This window comes from Trichosurus vulpecula, chromosome 4 (assembly GCF_011100635.1).
Source record: "Trichosurus vulpecula isolate mTriVul1 chromosome 4, mTriVul1.pri, whole genome shotgun sequence".
NCBI lineage: Eukaryota > Metazoa > Chordata > Mammalia > Diprotodontia > Phalangeridae > Trichosurus > Trichosurus vulpecula.
Genome location: NC_050576.1, coordinates 134,917,648 through 134,935,073, shown reverse-complemented (window position 1 = coordinate 134,935,073; position 17,426 = coordinate 134,917,648). Strand labels below are relative to the sequence as shown.

At 40.9% G+C, this 17,426-nt stretch overlaps 1 protein-coding gene across 1 annotated transcript in view; it reads left to right on the top strand.

Annotated features, from left to right (window-relative positions):
* KIF26B (kinesin family member 26B) overlaps nucleotides 1–17,426 on the top strand; it is a 599,749-nt gene that overhangs the window by 476,816 nt on the left and 105,507 nt on the right. The window contains exon 6 of the mRNA XM_036756209.1: nucleotides 16,257–16,463. Within this exon, the coding sequence (XP_036612104.1) occupies nucleotides 16,257–16,463 (207 nt within the window). The remainder of the gene's footprint in view (nucleotides 1–16,256; nucleotides 16,464–17,426) is intronic.

The window sequence follows — 17,426 nt, the reverse complement described above, 5'->3', positions numbered from 1 at the left end:
CTGCAGGTTCCTCACCCCTGAATTCTAGCCCAATATGGCAGAAGCCATTTGTGTCAGCTTGGTTCAGGAGGGGAACTCAGGCACAGCATGTCTGTAACCCTAGCCTCCTAGGATTTCAGTTTCCTTGGAAACAGCATAGCACCAGTTTGGGGGATTCTCTCATGAGTAATGGCTAGTTTCAAAGTTCCTCAATTTCAGAGTTTGGAGGCTTGGCCTTCAAGAGACAAAAAGGGATTTCCCAAGCCAAGTGCTTCTTGGAGAAAGAAAGTGGACTCCATGCCTAACGAAAGGACCTGTGACCTAGAGACCTTGTTATCTCTTTTTACTACAGCGAGTGGTTTTGGGAGTGCAGTTTCACTGGGAATAGGCATTTCAAGCCAGTCCCCCTCAAATGATTGCATTTGGTTAGAGTTTTTGAACTCTTTGAGAGTTTTGTGGATTTTTATTGTTCTTGTTATCTCTCTATAGGCTCCTATGAGTCTTAAGAGAAGCTAGGGGGCCCCAGTAGACAGAGTGCCAGGCCTGAAGTCAAGAGTTCAAAACCAGCCTCAGACGCTAGCTCTATGACCCTGGGAAAGCACTTAACCCTGTTTGCCTCAGTTTCCCCATCTGTAAAATGAGCTGGAGAAGGAAATGGCAAACCACTCCAGTATCTTTGCCAAGAAAACCCCAAGTGGAGTCACAAAGAGTTGGACACAAATGCAAAACAGCAAAAAAATGATCTTAAGCCCTCCTCATCGTCTGTAAGATGAAATAAAAGCAGACCCATACCACTTAATAGTATTGTTACCTTGAATGCTTGTAGGGGATCTGGAGACCCCCCCCCCCTTTACCCAAATCCATGGGAAAATAAAGTTAATAAATACCTAAACTATATTTAGAGATTGTTCCAAAGTAAATTCTGGGTTGAGACATAATGAGCTAAAGAGAGAAAATTGCCCTTTTGGGATTAGCACCTCAGTTAGGCCTCTGATGTGTATGAACCCTGAGGCTTTGAGGGCATCCTGGGCCATTGGTTTTGCCTGTCTAGAAGTAAAATGAGCACCTTAAAATCTAACTCCATCTGAATTCTGTGGCTGTTGTATCCCTGCAGCATCTCACTGGTAATAGACAAAATCTGTGCTTGCAAATGCAGCATTTTTCTTAGCATTCCTCTCTTTAAGGAAGGCAGCTGTGTCCAGTTTGAACAAATGAGTGAATTGTAGCCGTAAACTGACACTTTATTAGCAATAAGTGCTAAATCAAAAAGGCGTACATCTGCAGAAATCCTTATTTAAAAGATCTGCTGGCAGCTCCCTTCCTTAACATTTTACCTTTGGCAGGGGCTGTTTCCATTTCTAATCATATAAATCCGACTAGGTAAACCAACACACACATATGCACACACACTAACACAAACAGCTGCTATCCTGATAAAAGCCCCTCTGGCTCTGAATCTTATGGTCCCATGAGTCTTTGCTTCATTCACCACCAAAAACTGAGCAATCCACACCCTACCTCTCCCACCCTCACTGGAGAATATAAACTCTTGAGGTCAGGTACATTTTTGTCTTTATAGCCACTGCATCTAGGATGGAACTTGATCTACCCAAGGAGCTTAAAACTTGCTTATTGGGTTAATTGGGTTTGAGTTGGATTGAATTGGCTTAGTTCAGATCCTATTTGTTGTTCAGGGTTTTCAGCCCTGTCCTACTCTTCCTGACCCCATTTGTGGTGAAGATACTGGAGTGGTTTGCCATTTCCTTTCTCTAGCTCATTTTACTGATGAAGAAATAGGTCTCATGGTCACTGGAAAAAGCCTGTCTTGACAGTTAGAAAAACCTAGGCCTCGTTGTGGGTCAACGTTTGATGTGTGACCTTAGGTGAACAGATAATTGTCGTCTTAGTTCTTTTCCTATGAAATGAGAGCAGTTCTTTCTTATTCGTCTCACAGAGTTGCTACAGCAATTAGGAAGATGTCTGTAGACTTTCTGTACTATGTACATGAAGGTTCGTGGTTGTTATATAGAGAGATGTCATGTAATGAAAAGGATCCTGGATTTGTACTTGGATACCCAGGACACCAGGGACTGAGACTGGTTACCTTGAGTTTAAGCTGAGCCTTGGTTCCTTCATATGAAAAAGAGGCTTATTTAGTAATACTTGCTCTACTACCCTCACAGGACTCCCATGGGGAAAGTAATCCTTCAAGTGCTGTAGAAATGGGAGCTATTATTATTCTATGGGAGATCCTGGCCAACTCATGCATTGAAGAGGCCAAACAAAGAAGCAAATTAGAGTACAGTGGATTTAGGTTAAAAGAAGGGAGACGTTCAGATGAGGAGGGCTATTAAACATGGCAGAGAGTCCTCTAGGAGGGTTGTAACTCTCCTGTACAGATCCCACATACTCTGAATGTCTGTAAATTCCTTGAGAATCATAAGCCAAGCTTCCTAATGCAATGTGATGTTTAAATGGGGCCTCTTTTACATGAGAAGACACCTCCTCTCCCCTCCCTTCCCCTTTCTTTGTCTAAGTGTGAACCTGGGTGTGGAATAATGCAAATCATGTCAGACTTTTTCAAAATGTCGCTTACTTTTGCTGCCATTTTGCCTCTTTATTATTCTTTACTTTAAAGGATGGTTCCCTGGGAGGAGGAGGAAAGAGGGGATATATTGGGAAATACAGATGATGAAAAATGAAAGATGTCAATACAAAATCACTTAAAAAAAAAGAAAAAGAATTAGGCCTCATTTCAAGAGATATCATTGACTTTGCATATCATTCCCTGCAGAAATCATTTGCTTTTCCCTAAACCATCCTGGCCACCCATGTCTAAGAGCTTCTCCTTAAGTGCTAGGAGTTCAGGTGGCCTACATGTTGCCCATGTTACAGGCAATGCCTCCTCTGGAAATACCCTCCCTTTGGCTTCCTGCTGTCTGCCTGCTACTACTCTTTCCAGCACCTGGCTCCCCCTGTGACAGATGTCTTGTGATGTGGGGCCCTGGGGTTGTTTCTCTCCCTCTCCACTCCCCAGCGCGCTCCTTTATTGAACGCATATCATTCCTGGGCTCCATTTCCTGGTCCCCACACATGTGTTCTCTCACTTAGTTTTATTGTGTTGCTACTTGTCACTTTTCCCAGCCTAAGCATTTAATAATGTAAATCTTCCTTGACTGATGTCATTGCTGCTCATTATTTACAAGATGAGCTCATCCCCTGGCATCTCTGAGGAGCCAGTCTCCCAGTGAGATGAATAAGGAAAATGTTCTAGTCACATTCATCCATCAGATGGTCATAAAAAAGCCTACAATGTGCCAGGTACTATGGGGGTTAAAGAGGTTGAGGAAGTTGCTATCTCTGGTCCCAAGGAACTTATGATCTTCTTGGAGGGGGGACAGGAAAGAAGAAGCATTTAGTAAGTGCCTAATCTTTGCCTATCACGCTATATTGTGCTAATACTTTACAAATATCTCATTTGATAATGTATAATTATGTACATGTATGGACAAATATAATACAAAGTTATGATAATAACTTAAATTTTAATAGTGTTTTAAAGCTTGCAAAGCACTTAAATGCATATTCCATTTGAGCTTTACAACAATCCTGTGATATAGGTACCTCAGGTATTATTCCCATTTTACAGATAAGAAATTGAGGCTCATAGAAGTTAAGTGACTTGCCCATGGTTACATAGCTAGTAAATATCAAAGGTAGGATTTGAACCTAGATCTTTGTCTCAAGGTCTGAGAGATCATGGGAGGCTTTACTAAGTAGTGAGAATCACTGATATTTTTTTAGTAGGGAAGCGATCTGATTACAGCTGTTCTTTAGGAAGACTTATTTGGCAGCAGCATTTAGACTGGAGAGGGGAAGACTCATTAGGACGAGTCCAGGTGAGTGTAATCAAGGACCAAAGTGGAATGGTACCATTTGGAATAGAAAGGAAAGGTTGAATGTGAAAGATCTTGAATTAATGAATCCATGCTTTTATGAATGATTGAGCATTAATTAAGCCCTTACTATATACCAAGCACCATACAAAGCACTAGGCATACAGATATAAATACAAGCATGCAAGATAGTCCCTGACCTCAAGGAACTTACATTCTAATAGAGGAAAACAATTCACACAGGAGAGTGGTGGCCAGGCAGGAGTGCTGGGTTTTTTTAAATTTTATTTTATTCTGAACTTAAGAAATAAAACAAGCATTTCCGTTACATAGATATAGAAATAAAGTAGAAATAGATGATCTTGCACAAAACTGCAGATCCATTATGTACAACTTGCTATTCCTTTTAAATATGTAATAAAGTTATCATATAACTTTTTTTCTTTTTTTCTTTCCTCTCCTCCCACCTCCTCCCTGGCCTTAGACATAGCTACTATTAGGCACAAATATGCATGTGTGTGTGTGTGTACACACATATACACACACACACGTGAAATCATTCTATACATACTTCTATCATCAGTTCTTTCTCTGGATACAGATAGTGCCTTCCCTCATATGTCCTTTGTAAGTAATTTGGGTATTGATAATAGTCCAATGACTTACTCGACGCTGTTCTTAAAATAATAATGTTGTTACTATATATAATGTTCTCTTGGTTCTACTCATTTGACTCATCATCAACCTCATCATTTCTTATAGCACACTAGTATTCCATCACAATCATATACCACAACTTGTTAGTCTTTTAGGGAGGAGTGTTTGGACAGGAGGAATAGTCCTTTCCAAAATGGCAGGGTTGAATTAATTACTGTTCTCAGATACTAACTTGGAAAGCAGAGGTTGACGTGGGTAGCATAGAGGTGGCATGGTGGGTCTGGGCAAACTAAGGTGAACATTCACTAATCAGAAACCTAGGTAGGACCCTGTAGGTGGGAGCTTGAGTTCCAGGTTGGAGGTGGAGCCTGGAGCAAGTGTGGCTCAGGATAGAGATAAATGGGAATAGAATCAACTCAATATTTGGCTGAGGAGGGTAAAGAAGAAGACAGAGACAAAGATGTTTCTTAAGTATGGAACTGGCGGACCTGGAAATTTTCAGTACAATTAGCAGAAATCATGGAGTTAGGGGGAGTAGGTTGGGTGGAGAGGTGTGAGAGAGGTTGATCTCAGAATTGTTAAATTGAAAGTCCTAATGAGATATCCAGGTAGAGATGTCCAGAAGGCGCTTAGGAATTTGGAACTGGAGATAGATCTGGGAATCATCCTCAAAAAGGTGTTCATTGAAGTTGTGGTAGTGGGTGAGATCACCAAGAAAGAAATTGTAGAGAGAGAAGTGGGCTGAGGGCAGACAGAGCCTTGAGGACGAATATCTGCATTGGACAGGTGGGAAGAGGATGAGGAAACTGGGAAGGAGACAGAGAGGAGGTGGGTGGAGGAGCAGGAAAGTGGAGTGTTACGAAAGCCTAATGGAGATAAGATCAAGGATTATGCCCAGCCTACCAGGGCTAGCCTGAGCTTCTTGTGGCCCATTCGCATAGGAAAAGATGCCTCAAATCCTCATGGCTCCACATTTTTAGCTCCAGAGAGGCATTAGAAGCTCAGTATATAATCAACAACAATCCATACATGGATGTTGTTGCCTGTCTTATGCCCAGAAAGTATAGACTGCAAGCCCCCTCACATTTCTATAGTGCTCTCAGATTTATGAGGCTCCATCCTCATGAGAGCCCTGTGTTTTAATCAACAGTATGCACTTATCATTAAGTGTGTCTTCTTTGCCTGGCACTCACTGTGCTAGCCACTGGGGATAAAAAGAAAGAAAAAAATGAAATTCTAGGGTTATTATTGTTAGTATAATAATAATAATAAATAGTTACTTCCCTGTACGTTTTTCACAAACTAAGAAACCAAGATGAGCAGATAAAGTGAACCAAGGTCATAGCTGGCATTTGAACCTTGGTATTTCTGTCTCCAAGAGAGGCCGTAGATGATGTAGTGAAGCAGATTGAGAGTTGCCTTCAAAGTCAGGAATTCCTTAGTTCACATCGTGCCTCTGACATACTAGCCATGTTACTTGGACAAATTACCTAATTTCTTGTTTAAAACTCTAAGCTTATAAGATGCAAAGATAATTGACAACCTGCAGTGGTAGTGTGACTTTCCTCACCTGGAAGTTCCCTGTATGAATGAAATCAGGAGTCTGTTCCCTATTCTTCTTTTTTGGGTGGGTGGGTAGGCAATTGGGGTTAAGTGACTTGCCTAGGGTCACACAGCTAGTAAGTGTCTAAGGCTGGATTTGAACTCAGGTCCTCCTGACTCTAGGGCTGGTGCTCTATGCACTGCACCACGTAGCTGCCCCTCCCTAATCTTCTTGACTCTAAGTCAAATGTTCTTTCCTTGCAGCCACTTGATTCAGTCTAATTTTGTGTTTCTGTATTTTACAACATATTCTGAAGGTTGGATTATAATATATAATGTCCAAGGCTCCTTCCATCTCCACAATCCTGTACTAATTTAAGTGGTAGATCATTGTCAGGCTCATTTTGTTTACTTTTCATAAGATGTCAAGACAAGGGGTAGGTGGGGGAAAGAATGGAGAGGGTAGAAAGAAGGAGGTAAGCATGAAATGCAGTTGTCGTGTCCTGTCCTCCCAGTAACATCCTGGTGGTGACATTACTAGATTCTCTTAAACGATGACTGTTACTACCCCATGACAATAACTCACTGAAATCCCCAATTAAGGGGATTTCTTGATCCAAATCTAAGAGGATCTGGACAACGATGGTGGACACAAAGTTTGGGCACAGAGTCTGAGTAATAGCCATGGGGCATCAGCATCAAGATTTGGCAAGATCTGACCAATGACTTTGGAAACCTTTTTGTGTCCCATGAAAATGTGACACTGTTCCTTTGGAGAAGAGGTTCTTAGCCTTCACTCTCCAGTAATATCTCTGATTTATCCTGTCTGTCTCTTGTTTGTACATGTTTGCATGTTGTCTCCCTCATTAGAACAGGAACTTGTTATTGCTGCTTTTGTTGTTGCGGTTGTTTTTGCAATTTGTTGCATCTCCAGTGCCTGTTGCAGTGTCTGGTACATAAGTACATTAATAAATGCTTATTGATTTGACTTGAGATTGGCAGGCCCTCAAGGGGTCCGTGGAAAGATGGAGCGGGAGGGAGAAGCATGAAGTTGGACGGGGGGAAATGCATCTTTATTTTCACTAAAATTTAACTGAAATGTAGCGTTTCCTTCAATTATTTACTTCTATTAAACATTGTGAGAAGGGGTGAGTGGAAGTCACCAGATTGCCAGAGAGGTTCATGACACAAAAAAGGCTAAGAATAATTTGCTTTAGAGATTGTCACTTCAACTCACTTGTATGAAAATAGATAGGGGGAAGTTTTAAATTTTTAATTCTTCCTGGTGCTGCAAAATACTTGCCTTCAGTTCACTTTCTAAAACACAAAAATGAGTTAAACTATTCTCTTTTGTTTACCTTTCACAAGAAATTAAAGCAGGGATGGGTGAAGGAAAGAACAGAGGTAGAAGAAAGAAGGAAGCAAGCCACGTGGTCCAAGACATAATAACTCTTGCAATCTCCTCTTTGCCACTGATGAAAGGAGGACCATGTGCCATCTCTCAGTTATCTTCAGTTCTGTTTTTATGTGGGCTTGAAGTAATCTATCCTTTACATTTGCAATGGGTTATAGAAATTCACACTGCCTCCCTGAATTTGTAGGTTAGATGTGCTACCACAGCAGGACAAATGAACTTTAAACTTTATTGGTGAACATCTATTCTTGTTCAGCTGGAGACACTGAGAATATCACTTATTGTTTCTTTAACTTGGCTGCTTTTCCTCCTTCTCTTGGTTAGCCTAGGTGGTAGGTTCCTTTGAAGTTACAAATGTACCATGTACAGACAACCTATAGCCCATTCATTATGTCACTTAATTAAGCAAAAGTGAGAAAAAAGCCCATCCCATGTAGTTTTGGGATTCACAGAGCAAATCTTCCATAGGTTGCTTTCTTCTCTAGGAAATTTTATAGTCCACGTATTCTGAATTTAACTTTTTTGGAGAAAAGGATGTGTTCTTGAAGAAATGTTAACTTTGGAGAATTTTCTCTGGAAAGATTTCTGCTCAAGTGTTTAAGTCAGTGAAGGAAGTCTAATTTCCATCTATTACAGAAATTAGGAATATGAATTATTTGGATAACTTTCCTTATTACCAGCTACACCCTATTTAGACACCCTATTTTAGATCCCCATCTAAGAAAAACCTTCTGAATTTTTGCCAATGTCCGAGTTTGAATTGAAGTCAAGTTTTTATTTTTTAAATGTTTAAATTGAGAAATGAAATAGATACTTTGTTCTGTCTCGCTGTCTCGTATGACTATTTTTCAAGATCTCCTCTCTCTCTCTCTCTCTCTCTCTCTCTCTCTCTCTCTCTCTCTCTCTCTTCCCCCCCCTCCCTCCTTCTCTCCCTCTTCAAATTGGACCTAAGAAAGTCAACCAGATGATAGTGAGCTAATGGATGTTTCTTCAGGTTTCATTTTGCTCTGAGGAATCCCCATCACATGGGGTCTTAAAGGACCAGTACTACGGCTAGCACGATACGGAGTAATATTAATCTCCAGGAGAAGATATTCTCTTTTGTAACATGGAAGAAACATGGTACAATGGAAAGAGTCCCAGCACTGCAGTTAGAGAACCTGGGATTTAAATTCCTGTCCTGGTGTCTACTACTTATGTAACCCTGGACAAGCCACTTAAACTACCTAAAATGAGGGTGTTACACTAGAATACCTTTTTGATCACTTCCAGATCTGGCTGTCTTTGAGTCTATGTTCTCTTAGGATTCTCCCCATAGAAAGAGCAAAAAGAAGAACCATCATGCGATGATTTGATGAAGCCATGTATTGTTGGGATGCAGGGGTGTGAATCTAAATCTGGATGTGAGAGTGAGATAGAATCCACTTTTGTAGAGTTAGACTTGCTTTGGTTTTGGAGAAACCTTCTATATTCCTCTTTTTGACTTTCTTCTATGTTCCTTCCATTAATGTTTTTAGAGGTCTGTGCCCTTTAGCTTTCTATTCACCTTGAAGAAAAGAGAAAGCATGTACCCAGGAATGAATAGGTAGGGGCAGGTAGAAGAGAAACTTAAAGTTGATCATATAATACTTTTCGATTCTGACTGTCAGTATTCTCAAGCTAATATATAATAATAATATTTAACAATAAGCTGAGTTGATCTGGCTGTGAAGTTGCCAAGAAATTTCCTTAAATCTAAATTCCATTGACCAATATGGTAGAAATAGCTAAATAAATATGAAGGAATTAACAGAAGGTCCTCAGAAAGATTTGATGCAACTTAGTTTGGAATCCTTATTCTGTAAAATTCTAGAGGGTAAGACATTAACAGTAGCAGCAGACTTCTCTTGAATATTTATGATGTCCACAGCATTGTGCTAGACATGGAGCTGAGCCCTAAATACATTCTCTACAGGGCATGGAGTGAGTACCCTAATAATGTTTAACAAGAACATGGCATGGAATCATGACTGCATGATATGGACATTATATATCTCTGTTTCTACTACTCATTCTTTTGGCATTGTCTAAAAATTTCTTCTATAATTTGGGAGAGTCTAATTTGGGGGTGGTCAAGGTTTATAATTTTATCTGTGTGGAACATTCCCTTTGGGTTGGAAGTTCCCTGATGTCGATCAATTCTTCAATAATTTATAGTCTTAGAGAGTTGCCTGAAGCCCTGAGAGATTAAGTGATTAGCCCATGGTTACAAAGTTGGTATCTTGTCAAAGGCAGGATTTGAACCTAGTCTTCCTGACCAAGGTCTGCCATTTTTTCATAATCAAATTTACCAGAAACTCTCCTGAGCTTCTTAGTATTGAAGAGAGCCTTCAGAACTGCTGGGTGGAATTAGGAGCAAACAAATTCAATTTTGCATTGGGCCATTATGGCTCATGCCTCAGAAGAGACAGATATCTCTCTACCACCACCACCACCACCACCACTACCACCCTCTCCTTATTATTTACAGCAGTAACAGCAAGTGATTACAGAACCCACCCTTCATTAGCCTACAATAGGGCTGTCCCTGTACTCTGGAGCTGCCATTACTTTGATGGAGTGCTAATACAGCTTTCATGGCATGACCATTGCCTTTTGTGCTGTGAGTGTACCATGACACCTTCCTCTCCCAATGTTGTAATGCAGTCCAGAAGGAGGTGCTAGGGATGATGAATGAGCTCAGCAGAAAGAGATCCACACTGCCCGAAGCAACAGCTGTCTGGCCTTGTCCACTGAATAATTAGATAAAGAAGGCCCAAAATGGGATCTCACCGACAGAGGTCTAGGTGGAGGAAATGCCCATCTGCTTCCTCTCAGAACAGGGCCTCTAGGCACTTATTTCTCTCCCAGTGTCTTTGATGGGTATGTAGCTTTTTGGCTCTACCCTCCCATCATCCAGTCCTATTGGGTATCTCCAAGTAGAAGAAGAATGGAAATAGCAGCAAGACAGGCCATCTTCCTGACTGTGATGCTCCCAAACTTATAAATATGCTTTATGGACATGTTAGATCAGTTCTTTTCATCAGCTCCTCTTAGAGGAGCTGATGAAAAGAAGGGTTAAAGGAGATACTGCCAAGAACCTGAGCAGTTAGTATCACTAGAGTGAGAACTTCTGGCACAAGGTGCAAGTGGCCTCCTTGATCACAAGTGGTATCTCCTAAGCCCTTTAATTACAGGGGATTATTCGGGAAGTGGAGTGTGGGACTAAAGGCATAATGACAGAAAGGAAGTGAGGCAGAAAAACTCAATTTCCTTCCCTTAAAGAGGAAAAAAAATCTCCATTCATTTAAATGAATTGCAAAGAAAAGAATGAAGTATGTCATTTCTCCCAGCCCAGGGTTCCGTTGGTTTTAAAGCAGCTGTGTATCTCCCTTAGCCAGACCAGCAACTACAGGCCTAGGCACTTCATTAAAATGCAGGAGCTATACTCCTAGCCAAGTGAATCACTAATTCAGACCCCTTCCTGCCTCCTTCCTACTGTAACTCTGCCCAGCTCAGACTTTAAATTCAGCACCTCTAGTTACCCAGAAATTACATGTGAAATTGTGAAAATCGCAGTGCGATGGGCCATGTGCTTCCATCAGTTCTGCCTGGGGTTGTAGCAGCATCTCCACTTCCAGCCTTCATAATCAGGGCTGGAGAATCTGCTTACATTGAGCCTCTAGGCTCAGAGAATACACACCGAAGGCAGCCACCGGTGTACAAGCTTCTGTTGCCAGGGTAAACCCGGAGAAACGAATAGACCTTTGATAATAGGCCTGTAGAAACTGAGACAAGAAAAAAAAAGGCCCAGAATGGAAGGTAAACAGAATCTTGATTCATTGTGCTAGCAACTTACTACATGTGCTGGACAGTATTTTATTAACAGGACCCTTGTCAAGTTTAGGCATTGTAGTACAATGGCATGACTACTGGGGTCAGAGGACCAAAGATCTGATCCCATCTCTGAGGTTTATCTTTGTGTGAGATAAGATACTTTTGAGCAAGTCACTTAACCTTTCTAGGTCTGTTTTCTCATCTGTAGAATGAGGGGGGGTAACCTACATGTCCTCTGAAGTCTCATTCAGCTCTGTATCTCAACCTATGGAGCAGCAGCTCCCTAACCATTCTACCGTAATGTCCCTGTCCTAGGCCACATTCCTATGGCCCAAGCCCCATTAATAGGAAGGCCTATGTCCCTCTAAAGCCATGTCATAGAAACCTGACAGTGGGAGTAGCAGTAGAAAGATCTTATTCAATTCAATCTAATTCAACAGACCTTTATTAAAAGTGCGTGCAGTATGGGAATACAAGGGAAAAAAGTGAGATAGTCTCTGTTCTTCAGGAATTTACATTCTCCTGGCCAGGGATACAACTTTGATGTAGATAAATAAATTCACAACCTATAAGAAGTTATACAAGGTCATCTCAAGAAGGACAAAGGATGAACAACTGAATGAGGAGAGAGAGAGAGAGAGGAGAGAGAGAGAGAGAGAGAGAGAGAGAGAGAGAGAGAGAGAAAGATCAGTCTCAGTCTACAGAATGTGCCAGTAACTGGACTAGGCATCATCTGTGAGGCAGAGTGAGAAGGCTGGACTATGGGGAGGATGAACAAAAGGCCGTGGGTAGCAAATGGCTCCTGAGCTCTAGTTGGAAGGAAAATTAGGGTTCTAAGTGGTGGAGATGAGGGAGGCATTCTAGATATGGGGGACCGACTGTGCAAAAGCACAAAGTTGGGGGGGAGATAGAATGTTATATATGGGAGACATATATGATCTCAATTTGGACTTGAGTAGTTAAAGTGCCATTCTTAGGGCAGAAACATCACATCTAGGGTATAGTTTGATAAACAAAAGCCAAGTCTTCAAGTGGCTATTCAGCACAATCCATTTCACCTTGTTTCTTGGCAGCCGTAGTTGTAAGACCCAGCAGGGTGGCCTTACCCAAACGTGAATCCCACCGTTTGCCTGTGCCTTGGGTCCAGAGCTAAAGGTCATCCTCATGATGCTTTCTGGGTTTTTCAACACCATTCATCACCAACTTCTTTCTCTGTCTCCCAATTTCTTTCCTCTCTCTCAAGGGAAAAATGGCTCTCTGTCTCTGTCTGTCTCTGTCTGTCTCTGTATGTCTCTCTCTCTCTCTCTAACTCTCCGAGTCCAGTGTTCTCAGTACCTGCTGTGAGAAAGTGGGTTCAAAATAGGCTGCTGGAAAAGATTCATGGAAAGAGCCTTTTCTCCTGAATGATAATTCTTACAGTACTTACTGAGGCAGGGTCTCCTGGTATCTGCTCTCCCCAGACTGGATGGAAGTCCAGTCTTTCAGGGTACTAGCACATTGAATGGATGTATGCAAAGTCAATGGAAGGCTAATATTGAGGTTTCATTGTAGCTGGAGAGGATAAGGAAGCTTCTTTGCCATGAGCAATTATATCATGTGTCTAGAATCAAAAATCGTGCATCTGGCTGGGTCTCTCCCCTCTTTTCGCTATGTTCTAAACTCAGGTTTTTAGGAGAGGGTGATATCCAGTTCAAATGTGTTTGCTCTTTAAATAATGTTATGCAGGTGATGCATGTATGTGGGGGTAGGGAGGAAAAAAGGGAGGGAGAGAGAGAGAGGGAGAATATGAATAACATTGAACTTTAGAGCTAAAGCCTCATTCTTTAGGTCCTGGCATCTATACCTATTGGCAGAACTCTTTAGAGCAGAGGTTCTTTTTTTTTTTAAAAAAAATTATCTTTCCCCAATTACATGTTAAAACAATTTTCAACATTTTAAAAAAAAAGTTTTGAATTCCAGATTCTACCACTCCCTCTCTCCTTACTCTCCTCCCTCCCTGAGACTGTAAGCAATATGATAAAGGTTATACATGTGCAATCATGTAAAACATTTCCATGTTAGTCATTTTACATAAGAAGACTCAAAAAAAGAAAGTGAAAAATAGTATGCTTTGTTCTGTATTCAGACAACATCAATTCTTTCTCTGGAGGAGAATAGCGTGTTTCATCATGAGTCCTTTGGAATTGTCTTGGATCATTATATTGCAAAGAAGAGCTAAGTCATTTACAGTTCTTCATCATACAATATTGCTGTTGCTTTGTACAATATTCTCCTGGTTCTGTTCACTTCACTTTGCATCAGTTCATGTTAAGTCTTTCCAGGTTTTTCTGAAATCATTCAGCTTGTCATTTCTTATAGCATAATAATATTCCATTACAATCATATACCACAACTTGTTCAGCCATTGCCCAGTTGATGGGCATCTCCTTGATTTCCAATTATTAGCCATCACAAAAAGAGCTGCTATAAATATTTTTGTACAAATAGGTCCTCCCCTCCTTTTTTATTTCTTTGGGACATAGACCTAACAGTGGTATTCTTAGATCAAAGCCCTTTTGCACAGAGTTCCAAATTGTAGAGCAGAGGTTCTTAACCTAGGGTTCATAGATAGATTTCAGGAGGTCTGATGTGATCTTGCTTGGGGGGGAAATCATATCTTTATTTTCATTGACCTCTAACTGAAATTTGTCACTTCCTGCTATTATGAATTTTTTTAAAAAATTATTCTGAGAAGGAGTCCAAAGGCTTCATCAGATTGCCAGTGAGGTCCATGACACAAACAAAATTAACTCCTACTTTAGAGAGAACATAGAAGCAGGGGGAAAAACAGCATCACATTTGAATTTGCTCTGCTTTTGAAGCTCTTTTTTCCATTGAGGAATTGCCATTATAATTCCCTTCTTACTCTTTTTACTATTACCTCCGTTCTTTATCGGTGCCCACCAAAAACACTGAATTAGAGAATTGTCATTTGGTCCTTTCCATTCCAGAAATAGATTGGCAGGAAATACTGCTATGAAAAATGGGTTTTTTTGTTTCATTTAATTAGAGCATAGGAAGAAAGTTGTAACAAAAGTAAGGAGAGAAATCAAGCCTTGTTTGTTTCTCTTCCTCCTTCCTCCTTTCTTTCTTTCCTTTCCTTCCTTTCCTTTCTTTCTTTTTCCTTCCTTTCTTTTCCTTCCTTCCTTTCTTTTCCTTCCTTTTCCTTCCTCCCTCCCTCCCTTCCTTCCTTCTTTATTTCTTTCTTTCCTTCCTTCTTTCCTTCTTTCTTTCCTTCCTTCCTTCTTTCTTTCCTTCTCCCTTCTTTCCTCCTTTCTTTCTTTCTTTCTTTCTTTCTTTCTTTCTTTCTTTCTTTCTTTCTTTCTTTCTTTCTTTCTTTCTTTCTTTCTTTCTGCATAAGCCCTACCAACATAAATCTTTCCGTAACCAAAGGTAGGGGAATGGAAGGCTTTAGCAAACGTGTTGGCAGTCACTGGGAAGGTAATTTTAATTTAGTCCCAAAGCCAAGGCCTCTAGCATTCTTCCCAATGCCCCCTCTACAACTCCTTTGGGATGGGAGTTATGTTGGCACAGTAAGATAGTAGTCTAGATAGGGGCCAAACTCTATCTGTCTTTGTCTCCCTCTTGCTTTCTGTTATGATAAATGTGATGGTTGAGAGCACTGGAAGCCACTTGTAGGTGACTTTTTAAGTATTAAATCTGTGTTTATTAGCCTATTGTCAGTTTCTTTTAGCTAGCCACCTTCTGAGGGACTGCATTCAGTGAAGACAGGGAATCTAGAGGCAAATTTTAGTTCCATATATGGAAAAACATACTGACAATTAGAACCACCTGAAGGTGGAGTGGGCTGCCCCAGGAGGCAGTGGCTTCTCCATCATTGGAGGTGTTCAAGGATGGATAACCGATTTTAAGGGACAATGAAGAAGGGACACCTGATCAGGTAGGGGTCAAACTAGACAGTTTTTTAAGGCCAGCTTCCAGACTGAGGTTCTATCATTCAATGAGAGGCAGTCATCATTCCTAGCCTACACAATAGGGTTCTCCTGCTATTTGGGACAGCATTATAATCTGGCAAAAAGTTCTTGGGGCTGAATGTTGGGAATCTGGTTCCAGGTTCTGTCACTGACTAGACATGTGACCTTAGAAAAGTCACTTAACCCTTGAAATCTCTTGTCTCTTATCTGTAAAATGAAGAAGCTGAACTAGTTGACCTTTAAAATCCTTTCAAGCTAAACTATTAAAATTGAGTCAAAGGCAAGTTTTATCTCCCATTTCCAACAGAGATGTGCCTGGTTCTGAAAATATCCACTCATTACACACTTATCTAATGGATCCTAAAATACCATATTTCAAACAAATTCTTTATCATTGCTGGTCCTCTGAGCACATTTCAAATGCTGACCATTAAAACCAGGCCATTTCACAGTCCGTTAATGATGACACTAATAACTGTGGGTTTCGTCTGTAAGAGTCTTGATGTGAGCAAGCAAGGACTAAATTACAGAGCTAACTTTTATGTTCTGGGTTTATTGATCTTCAAGTTTCATGGGAGCCACACCGGCCCTGAGAGCTTGGCAGCCCAGATTACCTTTTCATCTACTTAATTGGGCCACCAGGGTGCAGTTAATTTTCAATTTATATTAATAGCAAGACAAAGAAAGTGATGCACCACCTCTGTATCAAAGTAATAGAGTCATCAACATGTGCTACCTGGTAATTATAAATACACTATTTTTTCCTCCCATGGCTCGTTGAGGATTATATTCCTAATACATGGTGAAGTTCATTGTAATTTATCATTGGAAAGTCCAAGGGCACCAGGAACCTTCAGGGATACAGTGTATGGGGTTTCTTCTGCCATAAACTATCTGGCTACCTTAATCCAAACTTCCTTTCTGTGCGTTTCTTCTTAGGTAAAGGTCATGGTTCGCATCTGCTCCACCCTTGCTAGGGACACCTCAGAATCCAGCTCCTTTTTGAAGGTGGATCCAAGGAAGAAGCAAATCACCCTCTATGACCCCTTGACTTGTGGAGGGCAGAACACCTTTCAAAAGAGAGGCAGCCAGGTTCCACCGAAGATGTTTGCCTTTGATGCTGTTTTCCCCCAGGATGCATCTCAGGTAGGTGGTCCTTTCCTTCTCATGCTAGGAAAACTGTGATGGAGACTGTGGCTGTTACCATAGGTTTGTTTGTTTTGTTCATTTGTTTTATCAGGGGCCTTCCCCTCCAAAATCTTGCCACGTGTTTATTTTGCATATATTTTGTAGTAAGATATTTGTGTACATGTCTTCCTTAGCGATTATAAGCTCCTTGAGGTCAGGAACTATTTTTGCTTTTGTCTTTTTAGGCCTGGATCAAATGAGATAATATTTGTAAATTGTCTGGCACATAGTAAATGTTTGTTCCCTTCCCCCAGTTTCTAGGCTGGGATCGGGCACTGGGAAGGTGCTTACTAAATGCTTATTGATCGATTGAAGCACACAAACCAGTAGGGAATATGGTCTCATGGGGTACTTCAGTGAGCTGGTCTGTCTACTAGTAGTACTGCTATCTGAAGCCAATAGGAGGAGGAACATGGCTTACTTTCCTGGGATCAGTGACGAAAATGAAATAGCAAAGTCACATGGTTAGTGCTTGTTGTTGTCATTTTTTTAAATTGTTAAGCACCTACTATGTGCTTGGCACTCTGCTGAGTGCTTTACAAATCATCTCATTTGATCCTCACAACAACCCTGAGGTAGGTGCCAATAGCATCCCCATTTTACAGCTGAGGAAACAGGTTAAATGACTTAGGTGTCTGAAACTGGATTTGACTTCAGGTGTTTCTGACTCCAGGTCCAACTCTCTAACCACTGTACCACCTACTTGCCTCTAAGTTTTTGTCCTGTCCATGCCACTGACTACCTTTATGACCTTGGTAAAGTCACCACACCTCTGCAAGACTCAGTTTTCTCATCTGTAAATATAGGATAATAAATAAATATAGGGTAATAAACCCTGTCCTAGTTGCCCCACAAGGTTGCTGTAAGGATCAGGCAAGACAATGTATATAAAAGTGGAAGCATTTCATAAACTATTAGGTG